Genomic DNA, 26,327 nt, shown 5'->3' on the forward strand with positions numbered 1-26,327 from the left:
CCAGGGCCACATGACTCAATTCTGGCCAATGGATGTGGGCCGACTGTCCTAGCCCATAATATCCGTGAGCAATTTCCTACACTCTACTCCTCTTCCACGACACCTGTGGAGCCTCTTCTGAAAGATGGTGGTGTCAAAAATGGAAAGAGGCTGGAACCCTGAGTCACTGCTGGGAGTGCAACCCAATTCCCATCAGATATGATGTGGGCAAGAAATTAATAATAAAACTGTGTTGGGTGGTGCCCGGCTGGCTCAGTTGAAGAGCATGTGACTCTTGATCTTGGAGTTGTGAGTTCGAACCCCATGTTGGGTGTAGAGATTACTCGAAAATAAAAATCTTAAAATAATAATAACAATAACAACAATAATAAACAACTGTGTTAGTTATAGTAGTCAGCCTTTCCAGAACTTCTGATTTAACTGATCTGGAGTAGAATCCAGGCAATTGTTTTTTCGTTTGTTTGTTTTTTAACCCCTCAGGCAATTCTAAAGTGCAGCCAGGATTGAGAACCACTGGATTAAGACAAGAAATACAAGTGTGGAGTTGCTAGGTATAGTCATGAAATATTCCTTTTTCCAAGGACACCCCAGAGATGGGGAGAAGGTGGTTCAAAAATGAGAGGAAGAGGGGCACCTGGGTGGCTCAGTTGGTTCAGTGACCAACTCTTGATCTCAGCTCAGGTCTTGATCTCCGGGTCATGAGTTTAGGCCCCACGTTGGGCTCCACGCTGGGTGTGGAGCCTACTTAAAAAAAATAATAAAAAAAAAAGATGAGAGGAAGAGGGTGCAGCAACACGGAGGGAAGCAGGGGACCCCAAAGGGAAAGGTTGACTGGAAAAATATTCTATGTGCTGGGAATGATCAGGGAATATTTCAGAGTTGGGGTATTTAATATTCAATGCTAAATTCTCATCAGACCTGTTAGGTGGGAGACATAAGTCCTTACGCTGTCTCCAAATCACCGGTGAAGTCTGCCCCACGCTCATCCCTGTGTGAGTGGATGCTTTGGGGGAAATCAAAGGAAGAAAGCCAGTTCCTTATTTGGTTGTTGCAGGGAGAAGGGAAGAGCTAAAGCCCCCTGCTGAGAATCCTCAGTGAACATTCTGGGGTCCCCTGAAGAATTCAAAGTGGGAAAGAAGGCTGATGCCTTACCCATGAAGGATTTGACACACACACCCCCATGGTGATATCTGGGTGACATTTCAATGAGCTCTCTATGGCATGTATTGTTGAACGCCTAGAACCAATCCCAGCATTAGCACCGGGAGAGTCCATGACATTTTTATAGAGGATGAACCTAAGCAGTACAGGGACCTGCTGAAGGCCACACAGCAAGTTCTGGGCAAAGTGGAGTGGATTAGCCTTGGAGTCTCTGAATCCCCTTGGCCCCCACGAATGCTCACAGACTCCTGGATACAAGCACTTAGAATGAGCATCTTCTGGGGATGGGGCATGTGGAATGGTGGGATGGGAAATTTTGGAAGACATCACTGGACACAAGACAAGTCACTCCGACTTCCATTCCAGAATCATCTGTGCTGGGTTCCCCACTCTCACCCTGTACCAAAGCCATCCACTGGGCCCCAACCAAAGACCAACAGAGCCCAGAAGCCTTTGTTTTCACATTTAATCAAAGGAAAAGAAAGAAAACCAGTCAGAGCAAAAGCTCAAGAATTGGCTGAGGGAGGGGAGAGGGGAAGGGCAACAGGGCCGGCACTGAGTGTGGACAGTGGGGGGCCGAGTCCTCATTATCCCGAGGTGCCTCAAATACAAGCATCCAGGGAAGGAGGATAGGGTCAGAGAGGTAATGTGGTGGGCACACACCCCTTCCAACCCAGCCCTGGGCCAGGGAGTGAGTGGGGCTTGTGTAGGGGAGGTAGGACGCAGTTGAAGGGATGAAGACAGGAGAGGAGGGGCCCAGCCCTGCCCCCCAGGCATCACTAGAGGTGAAGGTGCCGGAACAGCGTCCACACGGGAGATCTTCCCTACAGGGTCAGGTGCCAACTCCTCGGCAAGGTACCCAGCACCCTAAGCCAGGCTCCCTCCACCTCCATCAGGGGATGCTCTTTCCTTCAGGGGATTTTGGAGGTTAACCAAGGGTAGGGGGCTGCACCTGCAGATCCTCACTGCTTCTACTCCCAAGTGCCCCAGGTGAGGTGGGAACTGGCAAAGGAAACCATTGCCTTGGGCAGCAGGAGAGCAGCTCTTCCTCCCACTCCTGGGCCCCCTGGGCTGTCGTAAGGGTGATGCAAGGAAGTGCTGGATTGAGGATAAAAAGAACACTGAGGAAAGGGAAAAGAGGAGTATAAAGGTGACTGCATAGTGGATGCAGAGCTATGCAAATGAGATGGGAGCAGGCTTGACCTTAACATCTCATTTGCATATCCTAGGCCAATGCAAATGAGATCCCTAATATAATAAATATATTTCTAACTTTGTAATAAATATTCTGTTTCTTCTCCCTCCCCTTCCCTAGGAAATGGGCACACAGTGGTTCAGGGGCCAGCTCGGGCTGAACCTGCAGCGAAGACTGATCAGACACTCAAGAGAACTGGGAAGGACAGGGGCTGGCTGGTGCTGGGGGCGATGGGGTGGTCCCTGCAAGAACAGCTTCACCCCAGACAAGATCACAGAGAGGGACGAGGGCCAGATGCCTGGGGAAGTCTAGGACGGCATTCTTAAAAGGGATTCTCCTATCTTACACAATTGCCCTCCCCGAGGACTCGAGGACTCGACGGTGTCATATAAGATAGGGGGACACTAGGAGATGGGGAGAAAGACATCGGGGGAGGGTCAAGGCTCTGGAATCTGGGATAAGGGTCTCATAAGAAATGGGGACTAATGGGGAACCCCCAAAAAAGGGCCCCAAATAGTGACCTCCAAAGCAAAACAACCCTTTGCTTCTCTTCTCCCAAAACCAAGACTGACACACACACACCAACGGTATAAACACAGACCAAGTGCCCCAGCCTGCGGACCCTAAGCTGCGCAGGCAGAAACAGTGTGGATGGCGCCCCCTGGAGTTGTACAACAGGGAGCCGGCTAGAGCATAGATGTCCTCTGCCAAGCCCCTGCTCCATGGCCGGCTCACAGGCTCCTCTCCGCACCCATTCTCAGCCCCCCAGGCAGACCTGATGCGAGTGGGCCACCTGGACCCCGCCAGAGAGACCAAGCTGGACCGTGGTCACCAACAGGGAGCCCACACGTGCCCCCCCCCCCCCCGCCCCAGGGGCCATGGTCAGTAGTCGCAGGTTCCCCGTCACACGGCTCAGCCTTCAGCTCACCCCTCCCTGCGCTGAGCCTGCCGACCCCGGCCGGCCCTGCCCTGCGGGGAGCTGAGCGGCCCTGTCAGGGGCATATCAGAGAAGTCTGTGGAGAGACTTCGGCAGTGAAAAGCTGTGCGTGAGGGAAGGACAGGGCGGGGGCCACTTGCGGGACTCCGCCTCATTCCAAGGGAGCTGGGACCGCACTGCCCCTTGGCGGTGGCAGCTGGCTCAAACTTTGGCTCCCCCAGCCTTCAGGAGGGCCCCAGGGGTGAGAGGTGGGAGGAGCCCCGGAATGGAGTGGGCGTGGCCAGTCCACGGGAGAAAGGCGGCTGGAGAGAGGTGGCAGGGGGCAGTGTACCTACTGGCCACAGGGCCCCAGAGCAGCTTTCCTCTTCTCTGGACTGAGCATTACGGAGGTGACTCTGACACACTCCTGGGCACAGCCTGGCCCTCAGAGAGGGACATCTGGTGGCCAGTGGGCATTGGGAGTGGGCAGCACCTGGGCACAGAGGTGCCCCATGAACACCCACCTCCTCGGCAGTGCACACGCCTGTGCTGAAGCCAGATTAGGGCCCGCTAGGAGCCGTCCTCACCCAGGGAGAGCCAGACGGCCAGGGATGAGAGCTAAGGATCAGGGCTGGGGGTCATGGCCAGGGGAGGGGATGGATTCAGGGTTCTGGGTCACAGCCCGGAGGGGTGCGGTCCACATGAACAGTCTCAGTACACCCAGCTGACGGGCACCCACTGGGGCTCCGTCCGCAGCTTCTCCATGGCAGCCTGGAGCTCACGAAAGGTCCTCTCCAGGTTGGTGTTGACCAGGCTGAGGTCAAAGTAGTGCCCGTAGCCCCTCTGGATGCGGCTGCTCTCCTCCACGGTCCTCCTCAGGTCGGCCTCCTGCCGGCACAAGGGGACCTCCCAGCCATCAGTGTCCCCCCATCACCCCCATAATCAGGGGGAATCTGCAGCCCCCCATCTATCCCCCTCCCCAGAGCCCAGCCATATCAGGTACGGACTCCCTCACTCCATCAGGTACAGGCTCACCCGCAACCCTGGACAGACACATGGGTGAAAGAAGGAAGGAAGGAAATAAACTTTAGTGAGTGCCAAGCAGGGCACTAACTGCTTTGCCACCCACGTAATCTTCGCTACGGCTCTGCAAGGCGGGACTCATTATTCCCCGTTTCCAATAGAGAAAACAGGTACAGAGAGGTCGCCCGGCCAGCGGCTGCACAGGGTCGGCCTGACTCCAAAGTCAGTGCTCCCTCCACTCTGACCAGGCGCCCTTACCTCCGCAGCCTGAGATGCACCTCCCAAGCATGCCGCCAGGAGGGCAATCCCAGGTGCCCCCGGCAACCGCCGCCCCTACCTACTGAAAGCTGGCCAGCTGGCCAGGCACGGGTGAGAAGGGAACTTTGAATACTGACTTAAATAAGTTCAAGGTGGAAGTTCTAGGGCTGGCCCCACTATGTGCCCAGTGGCCCCAGCTGGCTATGTTTGTGACCAGGGGACTTCAACGGGGAGCCCAGCCCAGGCAGCCTTTCCGGGGTCTGAGCGCGGCTCTGACCTGGGGCCTGAGAACTGCAGTACCAGGTGTGGCCAGCAGATGGACCCCTGAGCCCAGAGTTCTGCAAACCCTACCTCTCCTGGAGAAGGCTGCTCCTGGTGTACCTGGTGGGGAGGTAGGTGCCCTGGGGTCCTGGAACACCTGACTTGAAGCCTCTCCTCCAAGCGCTGCCTCCTCCCTCCAGCCAGCCTTCCAGCCTCCAGCTTCCTCCTTCCCTTCAGCCTTTCCCTCCAGCTGTAAACGCCCTCAGCCCACCTGGCCCATTCTGCCCACAGATCTCCCCCGGCCCTCTGGACTCCCTTTGGTAAGCACTCTGTCCCCACAGAATGGACGGAGCTGTGGGCCTGGCAAAAGCTCCTGCACCCCAGGCTAGCTGTATCCCTGACTCTGTGAGACTTTGGGCACTTCACTTCCTTGCCCAGACCTCTGTTTCCACACCTATAAAGCAGGAATCACAAGTCCAACCTCACTGATACCTTGGGTGGGCCCCTCTCCCCTTCCCCAACACCACCTTCTTCCCCTCATCAGCCCCAGCCTGCCCTCTCTCCCAGGCAGCCACCAGAACCCTTCCACTGCATGTCAGAGCCCTCACCGTGAGCTGCTTGGTGGACACCCCACTCTCCAGGGCAGCCCGGTTCATGGCCCGCAGGGTCTCAAAGTCAGGGGCCTCGATGAACACCACATAAGGGACAAACTCAGCTGTTCTCAGCACTTTCACTGCCTGCAGGAAGAAAACGGGATGGGGGAGTCTATCCCCCACGGACATCCTAGAAGCTGGGGGAAGGATAGCTGGGGGGACAGGTATTTGGAAATGATGGGGAAATGGTACCTAGGGTCCCGGGACCTGAGTCCTGGGGATGAATGGTGGAGGGATAGCTGGTAGGTGGCTGGGGATTGGGACACTGGAGGTGGCTAGAGGAGTGGGGGGTCTGGGAGGCTGAGAAAAAGGTTCTAGGTGGGTTGGGTCCCTAGCAGTAGTTGAGGGGTTATATGGGGGCTGCTTGGGAGACCAGTGCCTGGAAATATATGGGGAGTGGGGGGGGCAGCGAGCGCCCAGAGGGGATATGGGCAGCCTGGGAACAAGCAGGCTGGGGCGGTACCTGGGGGTTGACATCCAGCACGCACACCTTGCCGGCGGCGACCACACCCCGGATGGAGTCGATGCGGGTGCCATACAGGTTGCCCTCATATTCGCCATGTTCCAGGTAGCGCCCCGCGCGGATGTCGGCCTCCATCTCCCCGCGGGACACAAAGCTATAGCCCTGGCCTTCCCGCTCCGAGTCCTTGGGCCGCCGGGACGTGTCTAGGGGGAAGGAGGGGCTGACTGAGCACAGGCAGGCCGTGTCCCACCTCCGACACGCGTGCACGTGTCCTACAGGGGCCGCGCAGCCCCTCTCCACCGTCACAGCACTGCTGCCTTCCCTCGCTCCGTGCCCTCGCCCTCACCACTGACACACACGGATCCGGGACGTCCATATTGAGGGGGCCTTCAGAGTTCACTGTGCCAGCCCAGTGCTCACAGATGGGGGGCTGAGGCCCAGAGAGGGCAATGTGCACCCCAAAGCCACCCACCAAGGTCAAGCGGATCTGGAGTCAGCCCTCAGGTTCCTGCCTCCAGGAGCCAGGAGCTCTCACCAGCCCTGCTGGTTCTGTCACCACACCGCGGCCCCGTTTCACATGGGCTCCCAGCTGGGTTTTTAGCAAGTGAAACATGAGAGAAGGCGAGGCGAGGCTTGTCCAGCCCACCCAGGCCACGGGTTCAAAGGACAGCTTCCCAAACCTCTCCAGCCTGCAGTTCCCCCATCAGCCACAGAGGGCGCACCCCCACACGTCCCCCAAAAGTACCACTTGACTTGATGCCCATGCAGATGCCCACTCATCGGACGCGGCCCTGGCCCCCAGGGCAGCCCCGGCTCCTGGCTCCCCACCCAGCAGGGCCCGGCTCCCACTCACAGGGCACTGTGGTGCCGTATCGATCTGGATCCCACATGATGAGCTTGTTCTTCAGGCTGCGCCGGCCCACACCCTGGGCTCCGATTAGCACCAGGGTTTTCCGGCGGAACGGAGGCATGCGGGCCACCTCCTCATAAATGAGCAGCTCATGGCGGTCAAACTCTGAACACAGGGAGAGGGTACTCATCAGGCTACTCAAGTGGCACGGGTGGGGCCAGGGGCCAAGGATAAGAGGGCTGGGGCCAGGGACAGCAGAGAGAGAGTAGGCAGGGCCTAGGGACAAGACTGCAGCATCAGCATGGGGAGAACATGTGCACAAGTCACTGGCGGCTGGAGGGAGGGGTTTGCCGTGTTAGAGGACAAGGAGGGGGCCTCCAACACCCACCTGCATTCTTGGTAGTCAAGTACATCATTCGCTTCTTTTTCTTTCCTGAAAGACTGCCACACAGGGTCCCTGGCCACAGAGAGATGGGCGAGTGAGGCCCGGCAGGCTTGCGTCAGATCCCAGATTAGGGGTTCCATCGGGGGGACCCTCATACCTGACGTGGGTGTCAGCTCCAGATCCCGTTTGACAAAGGCTTTCCGCTTCTCCTCCAGCAGCTGGCTGGGGATGAGCCCAGCGCTGCCCCCTTCCACATGGCATGCCTGAAACCGGCAGCAGTTGAGGGGTGAATGCCTGAGTGAGAAGGCACCTCCCCAGGCCCTCGCCTCCCCCACACCACACCTGGAGGCACACACCGATTGCTCACCTGCCACCAGTTAGCATCGTCCTGGTTTACAATCTGCAGTAAATCCCCCGCGCTGAAGCGCAGGCCCGCTTCCTTGCAGGGGATGAGGCTGTCTCTTGCAGGGTCATAGTCAAAGTGGCATTTCACAAACACCTGGCCCGGGGATCACAAAGGGTCGAGGGAAGAAGGGAAGGCTGGAGGGCAGTACCCTTCTCAGAGCAGCCCCCACCCCACTTCCCCCTCCTGAGGGTGGGGGGGGGTGTCACACAGGCCACCGTCTTCCCCCTACCCTCACAAAGATGCAAGAGGCTCGGGCATGCCCCTCTCGAGGCACGCTGTCCCCAGACCCGCCCAGCCGCCTCCCTGGTACCAGCCTCCCTTTGCATCTAGAACAAAAGGACTCAGAGTGCTGGGGCCCCTGCTCAGGCCTGGGGCCATGGACCCATCCGCTGAGGAGAAGGCGGGATCACTGGGTAAGGGACACAATCCTGACACCTAACGCAGGATCCGTCGGTCCACCCACACCCTCCGCTTGGCACAGGGGGCTCCGGCAGATGGCAGGAGAGCCAGTCGGAGAGGTGGACAGAGCAGCCAGGCCCGCGCAATCCACCAACCAGGAGGCCTCCGTACAGGACACGCGGCAAGCCGACGTTGCGCATGCGCACACCCAGTACACGTAGGCAGGCCGGGGGCTGCGTGGATACGGGCGCTCCTTGGGGTACCCCAGGCCTTAAATGTGCGCATGTCCCTTGCGCATGTGTACGAGTGCCCACGACTAGGTCCAATGCACGAGCATGCGGGAGATGGGGGACTCCTACCCCCGGCCTGTCACCCCGGCGGCGGCCCGTTGGGCCTCGGGCTGGGGGTGGGGGGGAAGCTTGGCGGAGGGACGCACCTGGCGGGGCAGATGGGGCTCCTGGTAGCTGGGCAGGATCTTGAGGATGACGCTGCCGCTGGCACTGCGCAGGAGCTCCTGCAGCGCGCGGGGGTCGCTGCCCACCGGCTGCCCGTTCACCTCCTTGATGATGTCGCCCACGTGCAGCAGGCCTTGCTGAGCCACCATGCCCCCGTGCAGAATGCGCGCGATCACCAGCTCGCCGCCCTCCACACGGAACGTCACGCCCTGGGGGGATAGAGGGCGGGTATGATGAGGGCCCAGCTGCTTCAAGCCAGAATCTTCAAATGGGTCTCCTAAGAGACCCTCCATTCCCATCCTCCTGGCACAGTCCGCGTGCAGCTCAGATGCACAGTGCCTGTGGTCTCCTGGGGCTGCACGGGCCCGTCCCGGGGCAAAGCTGGTCCCATCTTCGTCCTCAGCCCTCTCCTGACCAGATTTGGTCTGCGCTGGTTATTCTCAACGGCCCCTCCAGATCCCACCCCCCAGCCCTGCCTGGCGGCCTCACCAGATACTCTCCAGCAGTCTTGCGGATGCCCACCATGCGCACTGCGTCGGGAGGCACCGGCTGGTTGCTGAAGGTGGGGTCCAGGCCAGGGCTGGGGGGTGGTGTCTCATAGGTCTTTGAGGCCACAGAGTCGTGTGTCTCCAGGAGGGACTGGGGCGGTAGTGGAAAGAGGAGGGACCATGAGACAGTGTCCCATGGTCTCTTCCCATCCCGGCGCTAACGTCCTGCCAGCCCCCCTCCCAGCGGCCTGCCCCAGCCCCCACCCCAGCCCAGGGCCGGAACCTGGAAGTGGGGCTCCTGGAGGATGCGGGCCAGCTCCGCGGCCGTGCTGCTCTGCTCCGCCAGCTGGGCCAGGTCCCGGAGGATCTCCTGCACCAGCTCCAGGTTGTTGTCGCGCACAGCCTCCAGCTTGGTCTCCTCCAGCCGCTCGTGGGCCTGGTGGGGGCGGAACAGGTGACACCTGAGGCTCCCCAAGAACCCTGGGGTACCGTACACTGTCCCCTACCCGCTCAGATCCTGACTTCAGACCCCACCCTCAGCATTGCTTCTGATACCAGCTTCAGATCCTCACTCACCCAGACTCAAGCACACTCACACACGCGCAAACACACCTTGCTTCCCCCTTTCTCCCTCCAAACGATGATTAGGACCCAGTTTCCAGAACGGAGAATAGAAAGGACAAACCTGCATTCCCATCCTCTTGTCACAAAGGGTCATTAAAATTATCAAGCTGTCCCCAGCCCCCCAGGACCTTATAAGCATGTGAGTTCAAGGACAGCTTCTCCCACCTGACGGCATGGTCTTGGACATCCTGCAGCCCAGGATGAGGAAGCCAGGGAGGTGGAGCAACTTGCTCAAGGTCACAGGGACCCGAACTTGGGTCTCCAGACCTTCAGGTCAGTGCTCCCAGGGAGGGAGGGGACAAGAAATCAGTACAATTGACCCTTGAACCGCACGAGGATTAGACACACCAACCCTGCACTGTCAAAAACCCGTATGTAAATTTTGACTCCACGAAAATGTAATTCCTAGTAGCCTACTGTTGACTGGAAGCCTTATGGATAACATAAAAAGTTGGTTAACCGTATCTTCTATGTTATATGATTATATACTGTATTCTCACAATAAAGTAAGCTAGGGAAAAGAAAATGTTAAGAAAATCGTAAGGGAGAGGGCGCCTGGGTGGCTCAGTTGGTTAAGCGACTGCCTTCAGCTCAGGTCATGATCCTGGAGTCCCAGGATCGAGTCCCGCATCGGGCTCCCTGCTCGGCAGGGAGTCTGCTTCTCCCTCTGACCCTCCCCCATCTCATGCTCTCTCTCTATCTCATTCTCTCTCAAATGAATAAATAAAATCTTTAAAAAAAAAAAAATCGTAAGGGAGAGAAACATATTTGCAGCACTGAACTTTATTGAGAAAAATCCACACATAAGTGAACTCACACGGTTCAAACCCATGGTGTTCAAGGGTCAACTGCCCACGGTACCAGAAGAGGGCCCTGTACCTACTTGTTGCTTCACTGACCCTGGGCTCCTGACAAGGTGCTCTGAAAAAAGGGAAAGGCAGCTTTCACCAGGGACCAGCCCAGCAGGGAGAGTCATGTTAGCTGGGTCAGGAAGTAAGGAGTGCCATTTCAGGGATATACATGAAGACTTTTCTCTCTGAGTCATTTGAAAAATAAGTCACCTCACCCCAGAGTAGTTCAGCATACATCCCTAAAAACAAATAGGAGGTCTGTCACATAAACTACAATACCATTATCACACGCAGGAAGTTCAACATTGACACACTGATAGAATATCATCTAATAGACAGTCTCTATTTAAATGTTCACTGTTGTCCCAAAAATATCCCCCTTATAGATTCGTTTTTTTCCCCCCCGATGGACAATCTCATCAAGGACCACGTGTTACATTTGGTTGTCACATCGTTTTATTCCCCTTTAATCTAGACCAGATTCCAGTAACTTTTGGTCTTTCAGGACATTTTTGAGTTCAGGCAAGTCGTTTGTAAAATGCCCCACAACTGGATTTTCCTGATTGTTTCCCCATGATTAGACTCAGGTTAATCATTTTGGCAAGAGGTCTACATAAGCAATCGTGTGTCTTTCCCATGCCTTGAGACCCTGTGACTATTCTGTTCCCCCAACAATCTTTCTCTGATGAATTAGCATTCATGTATGACTCCTGCCTAAATCAATTCTTTTTTTTTAAGGGGGTGGGGGGGGAAGAGGCAGAGGGAGAGAGAGAGAATCCCAAGCAGGCTCCCATGCCCAGCACAGCGCTGGACACGGGACTGGATCTCACGACCCTGAGATCATGACCTGAGCTAAAATCAAGAGTCAGACACTTAACCGACTGAACCACCCAGGTGCCCCAGTCAATTTTTAAAATTGGGGGTTGCAAAATGGTGATTTTCTAACTCTATTTTTCCTTCTACGTTTATTAGCTGGCATTCTACTATAAGACAGAGCTTGTCCTTTTCCCCTCCCACCCCTCCTCCCTCTCCCCCACACCCCCCTCTCTGTATCACTATGGATTCTTTTTACCCTGTGTTCTAAACCATCACCATCACTATCTTCATTGTCTCAATTTATCCCAAACTTGTGCAGTGGGAGCCCCAAACACGCCTGTGTCCTTTTCGACATGTTCCCATCAGTCCTTGAGCACCTTCTTCCTTCTGCCACTACTTTCCCTACCCCAGGTCTGGGCTCAGCAATTTCTCCAAAGAACTCAGATTCCTCTTGGCAGGGAATGGTATTTAGAAACCAAGATCTGGGCGGTTGGGGCTCATTGCTTCTGGGGTGTCACTTACAGCCATCAGTCGATACTGATTGTTCCAATTAAAATCTAACTCTGCAAGATTTTCCTCATCTTCTCTCATTCTGTATTTGTACCTCCCTTCTCCCTCAGTGATAATTTATTTCCCAAGAACATTAATACATTTATTTATTTGTCCTGTCCTCTATTATTAAAAAAATATTTCAAAATTGCTAAACAACCACTGCTACCTATCACAAACTTCAGTAAAAGTCGAGATTCATCTGCAGTTCTTTTTATCCTCAGAATAGTCTAAAAGCACTTACAGCATTTATGGAAATGTTTAACAACTGTGCCACCCAGTGTGGTGGCCACATGAGGCCACCGAGCGATATGACAACTACGACTGAGAAACTGAACTTTTAATTTTACATCAGCATTTTGGTTTACTTAGGTATTTCCATTTTAAGTATTTAAATAAATACTCACATGTGGCTCGTGGCTACTGTATTACACATTATAGCCTTAGAATATATCTCACGTAGGGTATACAGTCAGAATATTGTGAGCAAAAGTAACTAGAATTAATTCCCTTTCCTGTATGGTTATGCTAACAATTTAATATGTGGATAGATTCACTTGTCTGCACTTAGTTTCAGAGTTCGCTTTTTTCATTCTTTTTAATTTATTTGTATTGTTGGACTATGTACAACATTTCCATGGTTCACATTTTAAATCTATATAAAAAGTAAATTGGAGGAAGTCTCCTTTCCATCCTCATCCCTTCTACCCTATTCACACCCACACTAGAGGTAATCATTTTCATTAGTTTTGGTTTTTTCTGTTTCTTTTCACAAAAATAAGTAAATATTTCTCTTTTTTACGTAAAAAATAGAACACAATACACACTCTGATTCCTTGGGTTTTTGGTTTGTTTGTTTAATTGGCTTGGTTTGTTGTTTGGTTTTTTACTTAACAATATGCCCTGGAAATCACTCTATGCTGCTTCGTGGAGATCTTCCATTATTATTATTATTATTATTATTATTATTATTATTATTATATTTTAATTACTGCATTTGACTCACTTCATGACTAGAGGACCATAATTTATTCAACCAATCTCATGGGTATTTACGTTGTTTCTAATATTTTACTATTGCAAATAAAGCTGTAGTGAATAACCCGGTAGAGCTGCTGTCTGTCTGTAGAGAAGTCTTCCATGTAAGTTCCTGGATCAAGCAGGATACACAGGCGTGGTTTTGTTCATATTGACAACCCCCCTCCATGGGGCTTGGGCCGCTTTGTCCTCTCACCAGCATTGGATAGAGACTTCCCTGAAGCCTTGCCTGGACCAAGTACACAGCTAGCTAATGGTGCAGCCGGTACTTGAATCCCGATCTGTCAGCTCCTGATCCACAGCCATGAGCAGACTGCAAAAGCAGAAACACCACACAGCCATTTCTTAGAGAGCTTTTCCCTCTGCCTTCCCATGCCAACCTCTCTGATCTTGGCAGAGGACAGGGAATTCTCATTTGAAATCTAGGCTCATAATTAAATAGCTCAAACACTGATAGGAGTCCCAGAGAATGGTGTGCCAGAGGGTAAAATCACTCTTACATCTGGAATTGACTATGTGATTTGCTTTGGTCAGTGGGACATTAGCAAATGTGATGCAAGCAGAGGCCTGGAAAGTGCTTGGGACTTGGGGCTTGTCCCCCCTTGCTGCTGGGACTGCCTTGTGGAGCACCCTGGGACCCCTCCTAGAGGACGAGAGAGGATGCCATCCTAGACATCGCAGCCTTCCCAGCTGGGACACCAGTCATGTGAAGGAGAATGTCCTAGACCACCCTGCCCCAACTGAGCAGCCCAGACCAGAAAAACCACCCAAATGATAAAAAAGATCATGAGAAATGAATCATGGTTGTTTTAAGCCACTAAACTGTGGGATAGTTTGTTACACAGCAGAAGCTGACTGATACACTGAGCTCCCCACCACTGTAGCTTCCACCTGTCATGTCCCTTGGTCAGAGTCTCTATTTCAGTGACACCCCACCCCCGCCATCCTTCATTCTTCTAGGACCCTGTCTTGCTTTGTCAATTCTCTCACCCCAGCCCTATCACAGGAGTGGAGTCCTCCCAGTGAACTCCGGCCCAATGGCCAAGACTGCATTGTAACAACTCCTTATGGTCTGAAAGGCACTTCTGCATCCAAGACTTTCCCCATCCCCACCATGACTCTGAAAGAGTGACATCATTATCCCCACTTTTCAGAAGAAATAACTAAAGGTCAGAGAGGTTGTTAGACAAAATAAAATCACAGCCAGCCAGTGACTCTTCTATGTTCTTTCTATCTCATCTCATATGGATTAGATCACAGGCCTCCCAGCTGGCAGATGTCCTCACTGGTAACAGTTCACCTGAATTTCTGAATGTCACCTGACTTGGATTGCTCACCTTGGCCTTGCCTGTTGTCGGAACATCTGCTGCTGGATCCAAGTCAGCCCTCCCAGATGTCACCCACCTGCTAGTGCTGCCACCTGTCATCTGAGCCAACCCCCTGGATTTATGATCTGTTGGCCAGATTTGGCTTCCCTCCAGAGCCTTTACCCTCTGGGTTTGTCCCCTCAGGCCCCGCCCCTCCCTGGTCCTATATCTACTCAGCCCAGCCCCTCCCACCCTGTCTGCACAGCCCCAGAGGGGAGAGGCAAGCTCCACTCCACAACGGTAAGGGAAGGAGATTAATAGCTACCAAGGCAGTTCCAACTTGACTATTCCTGAGTTTATGGGCCACTTCACCAAGAGAACCGAGTTTTTACAACTGGATCTTTGATCTGAGTACTTTTGTCTGTTAGGTTAGAAATGTATCTCTGTACACATAATCATTAAAATCGATGAGGAGTAAAAAGCAGGTCCCATCGTCCAAAGCAAGTCACGTGGTCAAGCCTAGACTGAAGAATGGAGAAACTCTACTTTTTGATGAGGGAGTGACAAAGTTCCACTGCAAAGGGGCACACGTACAGGGATGGGAGGGATTCTTACTGAGCTCAGAGGGGCGTTTACAGAGATGCACTTCTTGCTCGTCTCACAGCTCGATGGAGAGAAGTCACAGGGTCCCCCTAGCCCACCAGCCTCTCACTGGGAGTCTCAGTGTTGAAGAAAGGTCCACACTACCTTCTATTGTGCTTTATGCATCTGGAACCATCCTGGGAATCTCCTGGGAGGCAATTCTGACCAGCTTATCCCCAAGAACAATTCTGGAGAAGGGAGTTTATGTTTACAGTCTGATCTAGCTCATCAGTAACTTCTCAGTTAGGCTGTGCCGTGAGGTCCCAGGGCAACAGAGTTGGGCTCCCTCCGGAGAACAAGCTCTCTGACAGCTCATTCCCACAGCCCCAGCACCACGTCTGGTACTCGGTGAGCATGCCGTAGATATTCGTCAAACTGAAGATGGATGACTGAGTGAGTGACAGTCATCCAGGCAGCAATCCCCTCACTGGAGAGCTGTTGGGTGGATCAGACCAAGACACTGAAGAAGAACACTATCGAGGGCAATCATGCTTTGGAGGGGGCCCTCTAACCCCGAGATTCTGCCATCCTGAAAGCCCCCTCTTTCATTATCTGTCTCACTGTAGAAGCAACTGCTAACGTGACCCAGAGGTGACGTGGTCTAATAAATCCTACTCTGAAATCAGCTTTGGCAGGTTACAGGTGTGAAGGGTCAAAATGTGCATATTCAGCAATGCCACTGCCAAGTGTCCACCCTAGAGAGACCTTCGCACATGCGCAGAAGCAGAGGAATTCGAGGACGCTCCCCGCAGCGCCATCCTGAATAGCGGAAAATCAACAACAACGTACCTGTCTCTCAGTAGGAGAACCAATAAATAAATACACCGGGCTCTATTTCGTATACTGGCACACCACACAACAGTTAAAATGAATCTCTCCGGGGTGCCTGGGTGGCTCAGTCAGTTAAGCGTCTGCCTTTGGCTCAGGTCGTGGTCCCAGGGTCCTGGGATCAAGCCCCGCGTCGGGCTCCCTGCTCAGCAAGGAGTCTGCTTCTCCCTCTCCCTCTGCCTGCCACTCCCCCTGCTTGTACTCGCTCTCTCTGCCAAATAAATAAATAAATAATCTTAAAAAAAATAAAATAAAATGAATCTATCTGTATCTACGTCTATACTTATGTCAATAATCATATTACTTATATGAACTAGAAATCTCACAAACCTAAGCGGCTGGCGCTATCTAATTCCATTAAGGGAAGTTTAAAATCCCATAGGCTAGGGGCGGATCGTGTACATCTAAACACATCCGTAGGCAAGATAGGCAAACATTCAGGGGTAGGACATCATCAACGTCAAGCCAGTGGTCACCTAAGGGGAGGGAAAGCCGGGGAAGTGGGACCAAGGAGGGGCACCAGCTGCCTCACACTTCTTCTTTCTTACAAAGGCATAGCAAGAACTCAAGACACTGAGGCCAGCATCCCCATCCTGGAGGTGATACTCAGAGGGCTCTTAGGTTTTTTTCTTACACTGTTTGTATTCATTCATTGAGCAAATATTCCGTGAGCACCTACTGTGTGCAGGGCACTCTTCTCGGCCCCCAGGACACAGACAGACACGCCTGCCCTGGTCGAGCTCACACTCTCTTTGTTTGAAACATGCTCGATTCCTTGTTTTTATTTTTAATCCATAAATACAATCCTTGACCACTGAATGGAAAGCGTTCTGCCTTTCTCCAATCCCCCCCTCCCACCCCAGTCTGCTCAGGTTTCTCCTCCCAAGAACATTCCACTTTCACCCTCTGCCATTAGGAACCTCCCCGGGGCTTCAGCCATTCCACACATGGAACGCTCCCCATGACCAGGCTGTGTCCCCGGGACACAGCGTCCCCTGCGCAGCTCTCTCCCTCCGGTGGGGCCTGCTCCCCCTCCACACCCCATGCCGGAGCTGGCCACAGCTGTCCTGTGACAGAGTCCCCATCCCTACCCTGTGGAAAAGCTGCCACCTGGCCACCCTCTCCCGCTGTCTCATCACCATCATCGCCAACTTCCTGGTCACCCCACCACCATTCCCGGAGACCCTGAGCCTGCCTCGGTCTTCTCCCACCCCGATGCCTGCCATACCCTAGATTCCAACGCCACCCCGCATACAAACCTTCCATTTCTGGGCCTCTTGAAGATTGCTGACCTCCCCGTCCACTGCAGCCACACCCTAAATTGTCATGTCACCCCCCCACCCCGAGCTGTCCTCCTTGGAAACCTCCCACCTCCCTCTCTCTGACCTCTGCCTTCTCTTACAGCTATCCACTCTCTCTAGAGCCCTCAGGCCTTCACCTCCATTTTCTTCCTGCCTCTCTGTCTCCTCCTGGTCCCCTTCCCTGTCCCTCCCAGTCCGGGCCCCAGAGGTGATACTCTGAGACACTTCCTCTCCCCTGTCCCCTTCACACCATCCCGGCATCTCAGCCTCCACGGCCCACACCCAGCACAAGACCTGGACCAAAGCCACCCCCTTTACTCCCGGCATCCCCACCCCAGAAAGTCAGGCCCCTGCCACGGCCAGTCTGGGGCTCTGTCCATCCTGCTCCCTGGCTTTGGTGGGGTCCCTCTCCCCTCCCTTCAGCGATTAGTCGAGTCTTCATTTCCAAATCCACTGGTTCAACCCTGATCCCTAATTTCCAGCAGACAACTGCCCCCCTTCTCTGAAAAATCTGAGCAAGTAGACATGATTCCCTGGAACTCCACTGCCTCTACCCCCAGGAAAGGGGGCGCCCTTCTACCCCACTCCCACCCCCCCAACCCTGCCTCTGAGCTGATGGTGGCACCAGCCTCTTACTTCCCCTGTACAGAATCCTGAGCGCCTTGCTACGCCCACCCCTCACCTTCCACACCCAAACATCAAGCATTGCCAATTCACTTCCTAAATACTTCTTTCATCCTCCCCTCCCTCAAGCCCTAGGTTTACCACAGGTCTAGTTCAGGGTCATCCCCAACTCTGGCCTTTCCAGCTCCAGCCATGACCCTCCAACCATCCTCCATGTGGCTGCCAGAGGGATGCTCCTAAAACGTCCATGTCCCATCATCACGCCCCTGCTTAAAACCCACAAAAGTTTCCACGTCACTCACAGGACATCAGAGGACAAGGCCCAAGCCCCCAGCACAGCCCCCAGTGCCCTCCACATCCTGTGAGCATGTCTGCAGCTTACACTCCCTCTCTCATACCTGAAGCTCCAGCCTCACGCCCCCCAGACTTCTGGCTTTTTCTCACCTCTGTTTCTGCTCAAGCTCTTTCCTTGGCCCCAAATGCCCTCCCCTTCCTCCTCAGGCTTCCAGACTCAGCTCAAGCGGCCCTTCTTCCAGGAAGCCTTCCCTGGCTACCCCAGACCAGGTTAGGCATCTGTCCTTTACGTTCCTAAAACACCTATTGCATCTGCCTCTATCATGGCCATTACCAAATTGTTTAATAACTTTCTCTCTTAGTGAGTTTCTCGCCCACCTGAAGCATGGCAGGTGACCTTAAAAAGACATCTGCACAAAATGCCTAAAGGCAGAGGGGACAGGCAGGACGAACTCTTGGAGAGTCCAATGCACAGGCACCAGTCCCACCCCCCACCAGCTGGCAGTCACACGCATCCTCATGGGCTTGTCCACACTCCCACCAGCCAGGCACGGGACAGCCGGCCACCTGCAGTCATGAAGACTCATCACCTGGGCATAGATATTCATGCAGAGCCCCTCCACGGGTATTCTGGGCCACATGCCCCATTCCTGGGCACCCTATGGCCAACACCCCATAAACTCCCTAGGCCAGTGCCCTTGCGCCCACCTCCCTGGAGCACTGTACCTTGGCCAGGGATCTCACTATGGGACTTTCCATAATGCCTCGAAGGAAGATCAGGTCCAGTTCTGCAGCCCCCGTGGCATTGGGGAGCGATCCGAGGTTGTCCAGGACTTGCTGCATGGCTGGGGAGAAGGGGCGGGCAGTGAGACACTGGAATCAGCTGGGCACAGGAGACCAAAACACACCAGAGCCATCCCACCCCTCCTACCCCGTGTCCCACAGAAGACGACCCCTCTCCAGCAGCACTTCCCCCGCCCAGCATGGGCACTCCCGGCCCCTGAATGCCTGGGGCAGGGGTCTAGGGGTGAGGGAGGGGGACAGTTTCCTTGACCTGTCCTCTAGGCCCTAGGTAATGCCAACCTGGCCAGGTGGGAGGGTCTAGGAAGCAGGAAATGGACTCTGAGGTGGGAGGAGGGGAGAAAGGGAAGCAGTTGTCAGGTTCCAGGTTCTGCCCTGAACCAGAGAGCCACAGACTCCTCGCTTGATCTCTGGGTGGGCTGAAGTCCCAGGACTCAGCCACCTGCACCTAGAGGGCTCAGGGATAGGAGAGAGAGTACTTGGAGCGCGTCCCTGAGTGTAATCAAGCAGGCAGCCATGCAGGAGGCCAGAGTACAAATAGCACCACTAATTCCGTGCGATTTTCCAAAAGTCACGGTCCCTCATTGGCCTCAGTCTTTCCCTCCTGTAAAATGGGTGAATGGAACTAGACAGGGTCTACAGGCCCTTCAGCTCTGACAGAGAGTGATCTATTATCGTTGAGAAGTTACTATAGATCATAGGAAGCCAAAGCTGCGGCCCAGAACATTGACAGGAGCTGGGGAGACAGGCACCCTGGGGTGCTGTGGGCACCAAAGGGCAGAGGTTAGACCAAGGCAGCCCAAGGATCAGCAACCTCTCAGCCTGGCATGGGACATAACCAAGGACGTGAGAACACCTGACACTGGGCTACAGCAGTGGCTGCTGAGGTCTGAGGTAGGGCTTGTCTGTACCCACCCACGGAGGTGGGAGCTCCTGGCTGTGGCAGGTTCTGGGGGGAGGAAGGGAGGAGCAGAGTGTGCCCAGCTGGGGGCAGAGATGGGCAGGGGGTATCATTACTCTGCCACCCAGCCACCCACGCCTGGATCTACATAACAGCGCTTGAGCCGTGGAGGGGGCCTGGGTACCATCCCTGGCTCCTCTCACTACTCTTGTCAGTGCCCCCTCCTCCAGGAGGGAATAGGGATGGGGAGGAGGGGGCACTGAAACTGGAGAAGCAGACATGGCTTAGGGATCCCCTCTTCCCCTCCTCCTCCCCACCTTCTCCAGAAACAACATCTAAGCCTGCCCTCTAGACCCCTCCTGCCCAGGCCTGGGCTTGGTATTGATCAGACACCTGCAAGGCCCTTAGTGGCCTCGGAAAGAAGCCAGGGCAGGGACCCTTCCCACTCTGCCAGGGTATCCTGGGATCCACCCTCCCCAGCCATCCTCACCTACAGACTCACAAGCCTGTCAGCCTTGGAGGAGGACAGAGCCTGGGGGGAGTTAGTGCCCTCTGCCCAGGCCAGCTCCCTTAGGCTCCCGAGGGCCCGCTCCCGGGGCACCCTCTCCAGATGCCCAAACCCCGAGGAAGGAGGGTAGATGAAGGGGCCAGCTTTCCCCCCGCCCCGCCCCCAGCCTCCCCACCCCGCCTTTCCCTACCTTCCCTCCGGAGATCAGCTTCCTCAGAAGAGCCCAGGGATACACCCTCCAAGGAGGCCCCGCTACCTGGGCTGCCCGCCATGGCTGCCCCCCACCCCCGGCTCCGGGGCTTCTGGAGTAGCCTCCACGCCGCTGTCGCTGCCTTGCCAGCCCGAGAGGGGCAGCGCTCCAGGAGGCGGGACTCGGGGAGGGCCCTCTGCAGGATCAGCCAATAGCAAGGCTCAGTCTCCCTGACCGCCTTGCTGATTGGCCAAAGCCCCGACGGGAGCAGCCGGGTGGGGAGGGGGCGGCACAGGAGCTGAGAGTGGGGCGGTGGGAAAGAGAGTCCCGGTCCTCCCGGGGCCTGATCCCCCCACTCCGTGTTCGCACCAGCGGGGGGCAGGAGGGGGCGGCTGAGGGGAGGTCTGCGGGGCAGGGGGTTAACCCCTGCTGCCCCTTCAGAACCGAGGCGGTGCTCAGAGACGCCCCCTCTCACAGTCCAGGGGCGGGAAACCCAAGGCGGGGTGGGGATTTGGGCCCAGCTTGTTCCCGCCCCCCCCCACCTTCTGGAAGTCTCTCCTCTAAAACATGCATGCCACTTCCTCCTCTTGCCCTCAGACCTCTACGTTCCTTCTCCAGGCCCCGTTTCCTTTACAATGCCCTCCTCAGGATCAAAGGAAGCCCCCAAGAATGACTCTCAGTCCTGGGCCAGGAGCAGGGGCACCACTTGGGCATGGGGCAAATACCTCAAGCCCCAAATGCCTCCCCCTACCTGCTAGCCATGGGGGGCGGAGGTAGGGGGGACAGGGAGGAAAAGGAGGGGAAGGGAGCGGCACCACCCTGGGCTGGGAGGGGAGCCTCACAGTCTGACCCCTCATCTCAGCAGCGGCCCCCGCTCCCCCATCTCGCACTAGCTCCTCCCCTTAGGTTAGGGATGGTGCCTGGTAGGCAAGTCTGGCATCTTGGAAGGGAAAAGGTGAGGGTGCATTCTTGCATCAGGGACCCTGGTGGGCAGGAGCAAAGGACTTGGCAGTTACCCCAGCCCAGTGCCTCCATTCCTCTGATACCCTGTACCATGAGGACACCACCAGCTGCTGCTGCCACCAGACAGCCATTCCCTGAGGAGGGGCACCAGGTCGAAACGCACCCCTGGTTGCCATGGCAGCAGGAGGGATTACACACCAGGACATTAACCCAGGGATGCAGGAGAGATTTAAAGGTACAGCTCCACCTCAAAACGGCCCACATCCCAGCCGTGATCCAAAGAAAAGAGGGAGTCAAGTAAAGAGGGCAGAGAGGGTAGGGCTCCAGGTCTGGAGACTCCCGGGGCAAGTTCTCTGAACACTCAGTCCATGCCATAGCCCACATATCCCTCAACCTGTCCCCAACCCTCAGGAAAGGGCCCCTCCACTTTACTAGAAGTAGAGCTGGGTCTCTCTGCAAGAATACACTCATACCATCTCCCCTCCACAATGACAGTGGCCATGTTGACCCATAGGGAAGAGAATTGTTGGCTTCACCCTGCAGATCCCAAGGCTGGAATCTCCCTGGGAAGGGAGCGGGGAGAGGGAGGGTGACCCTGACCTCAGAGGCGGGTGACCCTGACCACAGCTATCTCTCCTATAGGGCCTGTAGGAAGTGTAATGGCCACCAAATGAGAAGAAGCAGGCCCATCATTAGATTTTTGATGCCAGGAGCCAATCCAGCCTAGGGTGGGGGCAGAGAGGGCCGCTTGCAGGAAGGGCCAAGAGACTCATAGCTTGGGTCACACATCATCTTTTTACAGAAGAGGAAACTCAGGATCCTAGAGGTTAAGCAGCTAATTCCTGTCCTCCTTCCTTTGGATATGGGAAGGCAGAAGTAGCCCAGGGCATAACACCCAGGGGATCAGGGGCCCCAGGGGTCCTCAGAGAAAGCAGGCCCTGGCCTCCACTCCTTGCCTGGACCCCACTGTACCCCGACCATGCCCCCATCAAGTGGCCTACAGCAGGAAAGTCAAATTCTGCCCCCTCTACACCCCTGCCAGGCACTATTAATGGGTTTACTGGGCAGCTCCAGATCGAGAGGCCTTTAATCACAGGCTCAGAGATGGGCTTAATTAACCCCTAAGCAGCTTACAGTGGGGCCCAGGCAGCCTGGAGCAGGGGAAGAGCCCAGGGGGCTCAGCAGGCTGGACACGAGGTGGGGGCACTGAGCCCTCCAAGGCTGCCAACGCTGGGGGACATTAGTACAGTTCCTCCACTACATGGAGAAAAGGTCTTTCTTGGAGGGCAAGGGTATCACAGTTTAGGGTCTAGCCCACCCACAGCAGCCTTCACTGTCCTGGTTCACTTTCTCGGAGGGGAGGGACAGGAGAGACATACTAACCAAACTGGGAGGCCTGGAATGGCTTGCAGAGGCAGCAGCAGGCTTGGAGCAAGGGAAGGGGCTGCACGGGCAGGAGGCATCCAGGCAGGGGAATGTCAGACAAATCAGAGCGAACCCAGAGCCCACTGCAGTGTGAGGGCCCATAGCCTCTAGCATAGGGATCTGCACCTGGGAGGTCCCTGACTGCACACGGGGTCCATGAACCCCCAAAGTGGAATGCAGATGTTGTGCATAGAGAAGCATTTGTCTATGAGGAAGGCCCACAGCTGTCATCAGATTCTCAAAAAGGAATCCAGGACGAAGAAAATTTAAGAACACTTCTCTTATCCAATCACCTCATCTTACAGATGGGAAAGCCTAGGTCCTAAAAAGGATCTAAAGTCACAGGCTAATTGAGGTAATAACCCAGCAGCAGAGCATAACTGTGAATACTCCTATCAGGAATATTCTTTCCGCATCATAGCCTTAGAGTTTCACATCAACCTCTTTATAGAAGAGACACAGGCTCCAAGAGGTAAGAAATTTGCTCCTGAGGCTTCCTAGCTCATCTGGGCGACCCGCTCCCTTGCCCTACAACCTCCCACAGAAGCAAGTGCAGGCTTCCTGAGCTGGCATTCTCCACGCACACAGCCACACGCCCATCTCTGGCACATGCTGCTTTACTCTACCCATCTGGTGGCCCCAGGCTGTCCTCCACCCCCAAGCCATCCTCAAGGGCCAGATCCTAAGGGCCACCTCACCAACCAGCCTGGCCCCAGGCCATTGCCCTCTGGCAATACTGCGGATCATCTCTGGAGCGTGCATGCCTCTGCCCTCCAGGGAGATGAGTTGAGCTGTGTCTCTGGCCCCACCCTGGAGCAGGTGCAGCGGAGGCCATAGAAGCTGCCTGAAGGAAAGGCTGAGTGGCAGGATGGAGCAGCGGTGGGGGAAGGGTTATTCTTACAGGTGGCTGCCAGAGTGCCTGATGGCTGCCGCTTTCCCCCCTCAAGTCCCTGCCTGGCACTTCCGGAACCACAGATACAAACGGACATCCTCAGCCCCTTCTTACCAGACTCAGAGTTGGTGGCAGCAACTGGCATGGTGAGGTCCGCAAGGGCCCTGAAATGTCTCTCCTGGAGGAGGGAAGAGAAAAGAATGAGAAAGCACAATGGCAAAGCAATGGGGGAAGGAATTAGGAAGGGCCTCCCCTCAGGATCAGGGCATTCCCCAGAGACTGCATGATCCCACAGTCCTGGGAGGCAGGAAGAGCAGATATTACATGCCCCTATCTCCCAGGAGGAGGAGATCGGAGGATCAGAGAGGTTAATTGCTTTGCCCAAGGTCACGAAGCTAATAAAGAGAGCTACATTGTACACCCAGGTTTTATGACTCTTTAAAAAAAAATTGTGTTTCTGCCTGCCATTTGTCCTTTATTTATTTTGGGGGTGGTAGGAGTCCAGAATTTGAGTCAAAAGCAGGAAAGAGGAGCACTCCCAGACTGTAAGCTCCATGAAGTCAAGAACTACATCTGTTTTGCTTCTGGATCCCAACCCTAGCCAGTGTGGATGCTCTACAAACATTTGTCTGTCTGGCTGACAGAAATGAAGTCATACTTTCCCGAGGCCTCTCTGACTTCCTCTTTCTCCCTTTGCCCCTTCTTAGTGCAGAGCTGGGACAAGGAAAGCACAGGGCTCCTTATTCTCCAGGGGAGGGTGCAGGGGGGCACCGCTACCCTTCTTCCCTTTGCCTTCCGGGGCACTTACGGCTGGAGAAAACCCTAATTCCCAGTTGCCATGACAACTAGAGGCAGTGGCTCACAGCAGGGGTGAGGAGAGAAGAGCGAAGCAGCTGGCAGCGCCCACTTTAAGACTGAACGCCTGCTGGGCCCCGGGGGTAGGGAGCCACAACTTCCCCTCCCCCTAAGAAAGGATTCTACCCAGAGGGACCATCACCAGGTTTTAAAAAAACCCTCTCTAGCCCCATCCCTTCCGCCCCCAGGCCAGAGCTGGTCACCTGAGCTCAGGTAGCAGAAATTACAAAGGTTGGGGGATGACTCCCTTTCTTCCTGGGTCTTCCCCTAAAGACGTGGAAGAAAGGAGTTTTCAGGGAAAAGAAGGGCACCCCCGTCAGGCTAGCACCCAGGCTGGGAGAAATGCCCAGATCTCCTGTGCCAGCGCGCGTGTGCCAAGCCCTGCTGTCCCTATGCCTTCCCTCCTCCCCCACCCAAGGTCCTGACCACCTGGAACCTGGAGCCTTCTCCGGGCTGCTGCTGTTCTCCCTGACAGTTACTGGCAGGGGGGACTCCAGACATCCTCCTTCCTTAGAGACTGGAAGGTGAGAAGAGGCAGGGAGGATCCTGTCCCCTGGAGTCTTGCCCAGCCTGCCTGGGTTTTTCTCTGGGTAATCAGTTCCCACAGCGTCGGCTAGCTCTTCCCCACCCCCACCCCGTCCTCTGGGAGGGCGGGGCCTGGCTTGTGCCCGCAGGAGAACAGCAGTGCCAGGCAAGCCAGCCTGGCTACGGGCCAAGGTCCGGGGCCCAGGCTTCTGGGAACGCGCACCTCGGCTTCCAAACGCCTGGGCCTCGGTGTCTTCTCACCCCTACCTCCAGACTATCCACACCACCCAGGGTCAGTAGGTGATGCGGGCCAGGCGCGAAAGGGGGAGGTTTCCTCCAACCTCCCACCCACCCATCCCTCCATTAATACACGTACAAAGAGATGTTGAAGAGAAAGGTCTGACAAAGGCGCTTTGAAGACCGATAGGTCGTGGGGAGGGGTAGACAGACTGAGGGATGGCGGGGGGGGGGGGGCGTCTAGAGACGTGCGGATCTGCACGCACGGACTATCGGCTAGCCCCCGCCCCACGAGCCGGGCCCTAACTGGCTGGGCGCTAGGACCTGGGGGAAGGGGGGGCGTGTTGCGAGCCATCAAAGAAGGCTCTTTGCGAGCGCGCCCGCGGGAGACCAGGGGATGAGGTCACTGAATGGATGCCCCCCCCGCCCCCGTCCTCACTCTCCCTCCCCCCCCCATAGTTGACCTAACTTTTTGACCCCGGCTCTACTCTCCTGGCACCGATCCGCCCTCAGGTCTCCAGACCCTAACCCTGGCCCCCGACCCCGACCCGCCCTCCCCACAGCCTGGGAGGCGAAAGAAGCAGCGCGCCCCCCTTCCCAGGACCCCCTCCCAGGGAAGGTTGAGGTGTTGGCCTCCCAAGGGGGGCGGGGGGGGCACCGGGACCCACGCAACCTCTGTCGCGCGCCCCCACCCCCCGGAAGCGCTAACAGCGCGGTTCTTACGTAATGCCCGGCTCCAAAGTCCCCCGAATCCGCACAGCCCCCGAAGAGGCCTCGCGGATACCGGAGCCTCGCACAGCTCACCAGCTCTGTGCCCGACGTTACTCCGGAGCCCTAACCGCGCGGGGCAGCATCAAGAAGCAGCGGGGTTTGATTTCTCCCTAGGAGCCCCCGAGAAAGGAGGGAGGCGGGCGGTGGAGAGGGAGGGGAAGGGGCCGGGGGAGACCCGACCCAGAGAATAGGGCTGTGCCTGGACGAAGAGGAAACAAGGGGCCCTGGGGTGAGCGCTGGCCCGGGAGTCGGGGGGCGCCTACCTGCGCCCCGGGCAGCCCCTAGCTCCGTGCGTTTCCAGCGCAGCCCCGCGCTCCGCGTTTATTGCTTGTCAATCGCTACCCCGGCTCTTAAAGCGGCGAGGCCTCCTCTGCGCGAGGGGGCGGAGACCGAGAGGGGAGAAGAAGGGAGGGGGATCTGGATGCAGCTCGAAAAGCCGGAGAAAGTCGTCTTTCCGTGCAGCTAGAGGGTA

The 26,327-nt window shown here is 55.6% G+C and overlaps 1 protein-coding gene across 4 annotated transcripts; it reads right to left on the reverse strand.

Moving 5' to 3' along the window:
* Positions 1-1,609: 1,609 nt before the first annotated feature.
* MPP2 (MAGUK p55 scaffold protein 2) lies at positions 1,610-26,252 on the reverse strand. 4 transcript variants are annotated; one of them, XM_036071292.2, is made up of 14 exons: positions 26,119-26,252; positions 24,526-24,589; positions 23,582-23,645; positions 18,514-18,632; positions 9,197-9,349; positions 8,915-9,064; positions 8,407-8,634; positions 7,533-7,664; positions 7,323-7,428; positions 7,169-7,237; positions 6,784-6,945; positions 5,931-6,133; positions 5,423-5,551; positions 1,610-4,160 (listed from the first exon to the last, which is right to left on the reverse strand). In XM_036071292.2, exons 3-14 carry the CDS (start codon positions 23,610-23,612, stop codon positions 3,984-3,986), a joined length of 1,659 nt encoding a protein of 552 aa, XP_035927185.1. In that variant the 5' UTR covers positions 23,613-23,645; positions 24,526-24,589; positions 26,119-26,252; the 3' UTR covers positions 1,610-3,983. The 4 variants fall into 4 exon arrangements, with proteins under 4 accessions (XP_035927185.1, XP_035927186.1, XP_035927184.1 ...); XM_036071293.2 differs by lacking the exon at positions 26,119-26,252 and adding an exon at positions 25,808-26,033; XM_036071291.2 differs by lacking the exon at positions 24,526-24,589 and having other exon boundaries at positions 26,119-26,251.
* Between the last annotated feature and the right edge of the window lie 75 nt (positions 26,253-26,327).

Source organism: Halichoerus grypus, chromosome 2, assembly GCF_964656455.1.
Source record: "Halichoerus grypus chromosome 2, mHalGry1.hap1.1, whole genome shotgun sequence".
NCBI lineage: Eukaryota > Metazoa > Chordata > Mammalia > Carnivora > Phocidae > Halichoerus > Halichoerus grypus.

Bases quoted from the DNA above. Each gene is read 5' to 3' on its own strand.
- MPP2 (XM_036071292.2), bottom strand. From the start codon at position 23,612: ATGCCAGTTGCTGCCACCAACTCTGAGTCTG. The intron at 18,633-23,581 runs GTAAGAAGGGGC...CCTTCTCCCCAG, and splicing joins TGCCACCAACTCTGAGTCTG to CCATGCAGCAAGTCCTGGAC. The intron at 7,665-8,406 runs GTGCGTCCCTCC...TCCCCGGGCCAG, and splicing joins AGCCCCATCTGCCCCGCCAG to GTGTTTGTGAAATGCCACTT.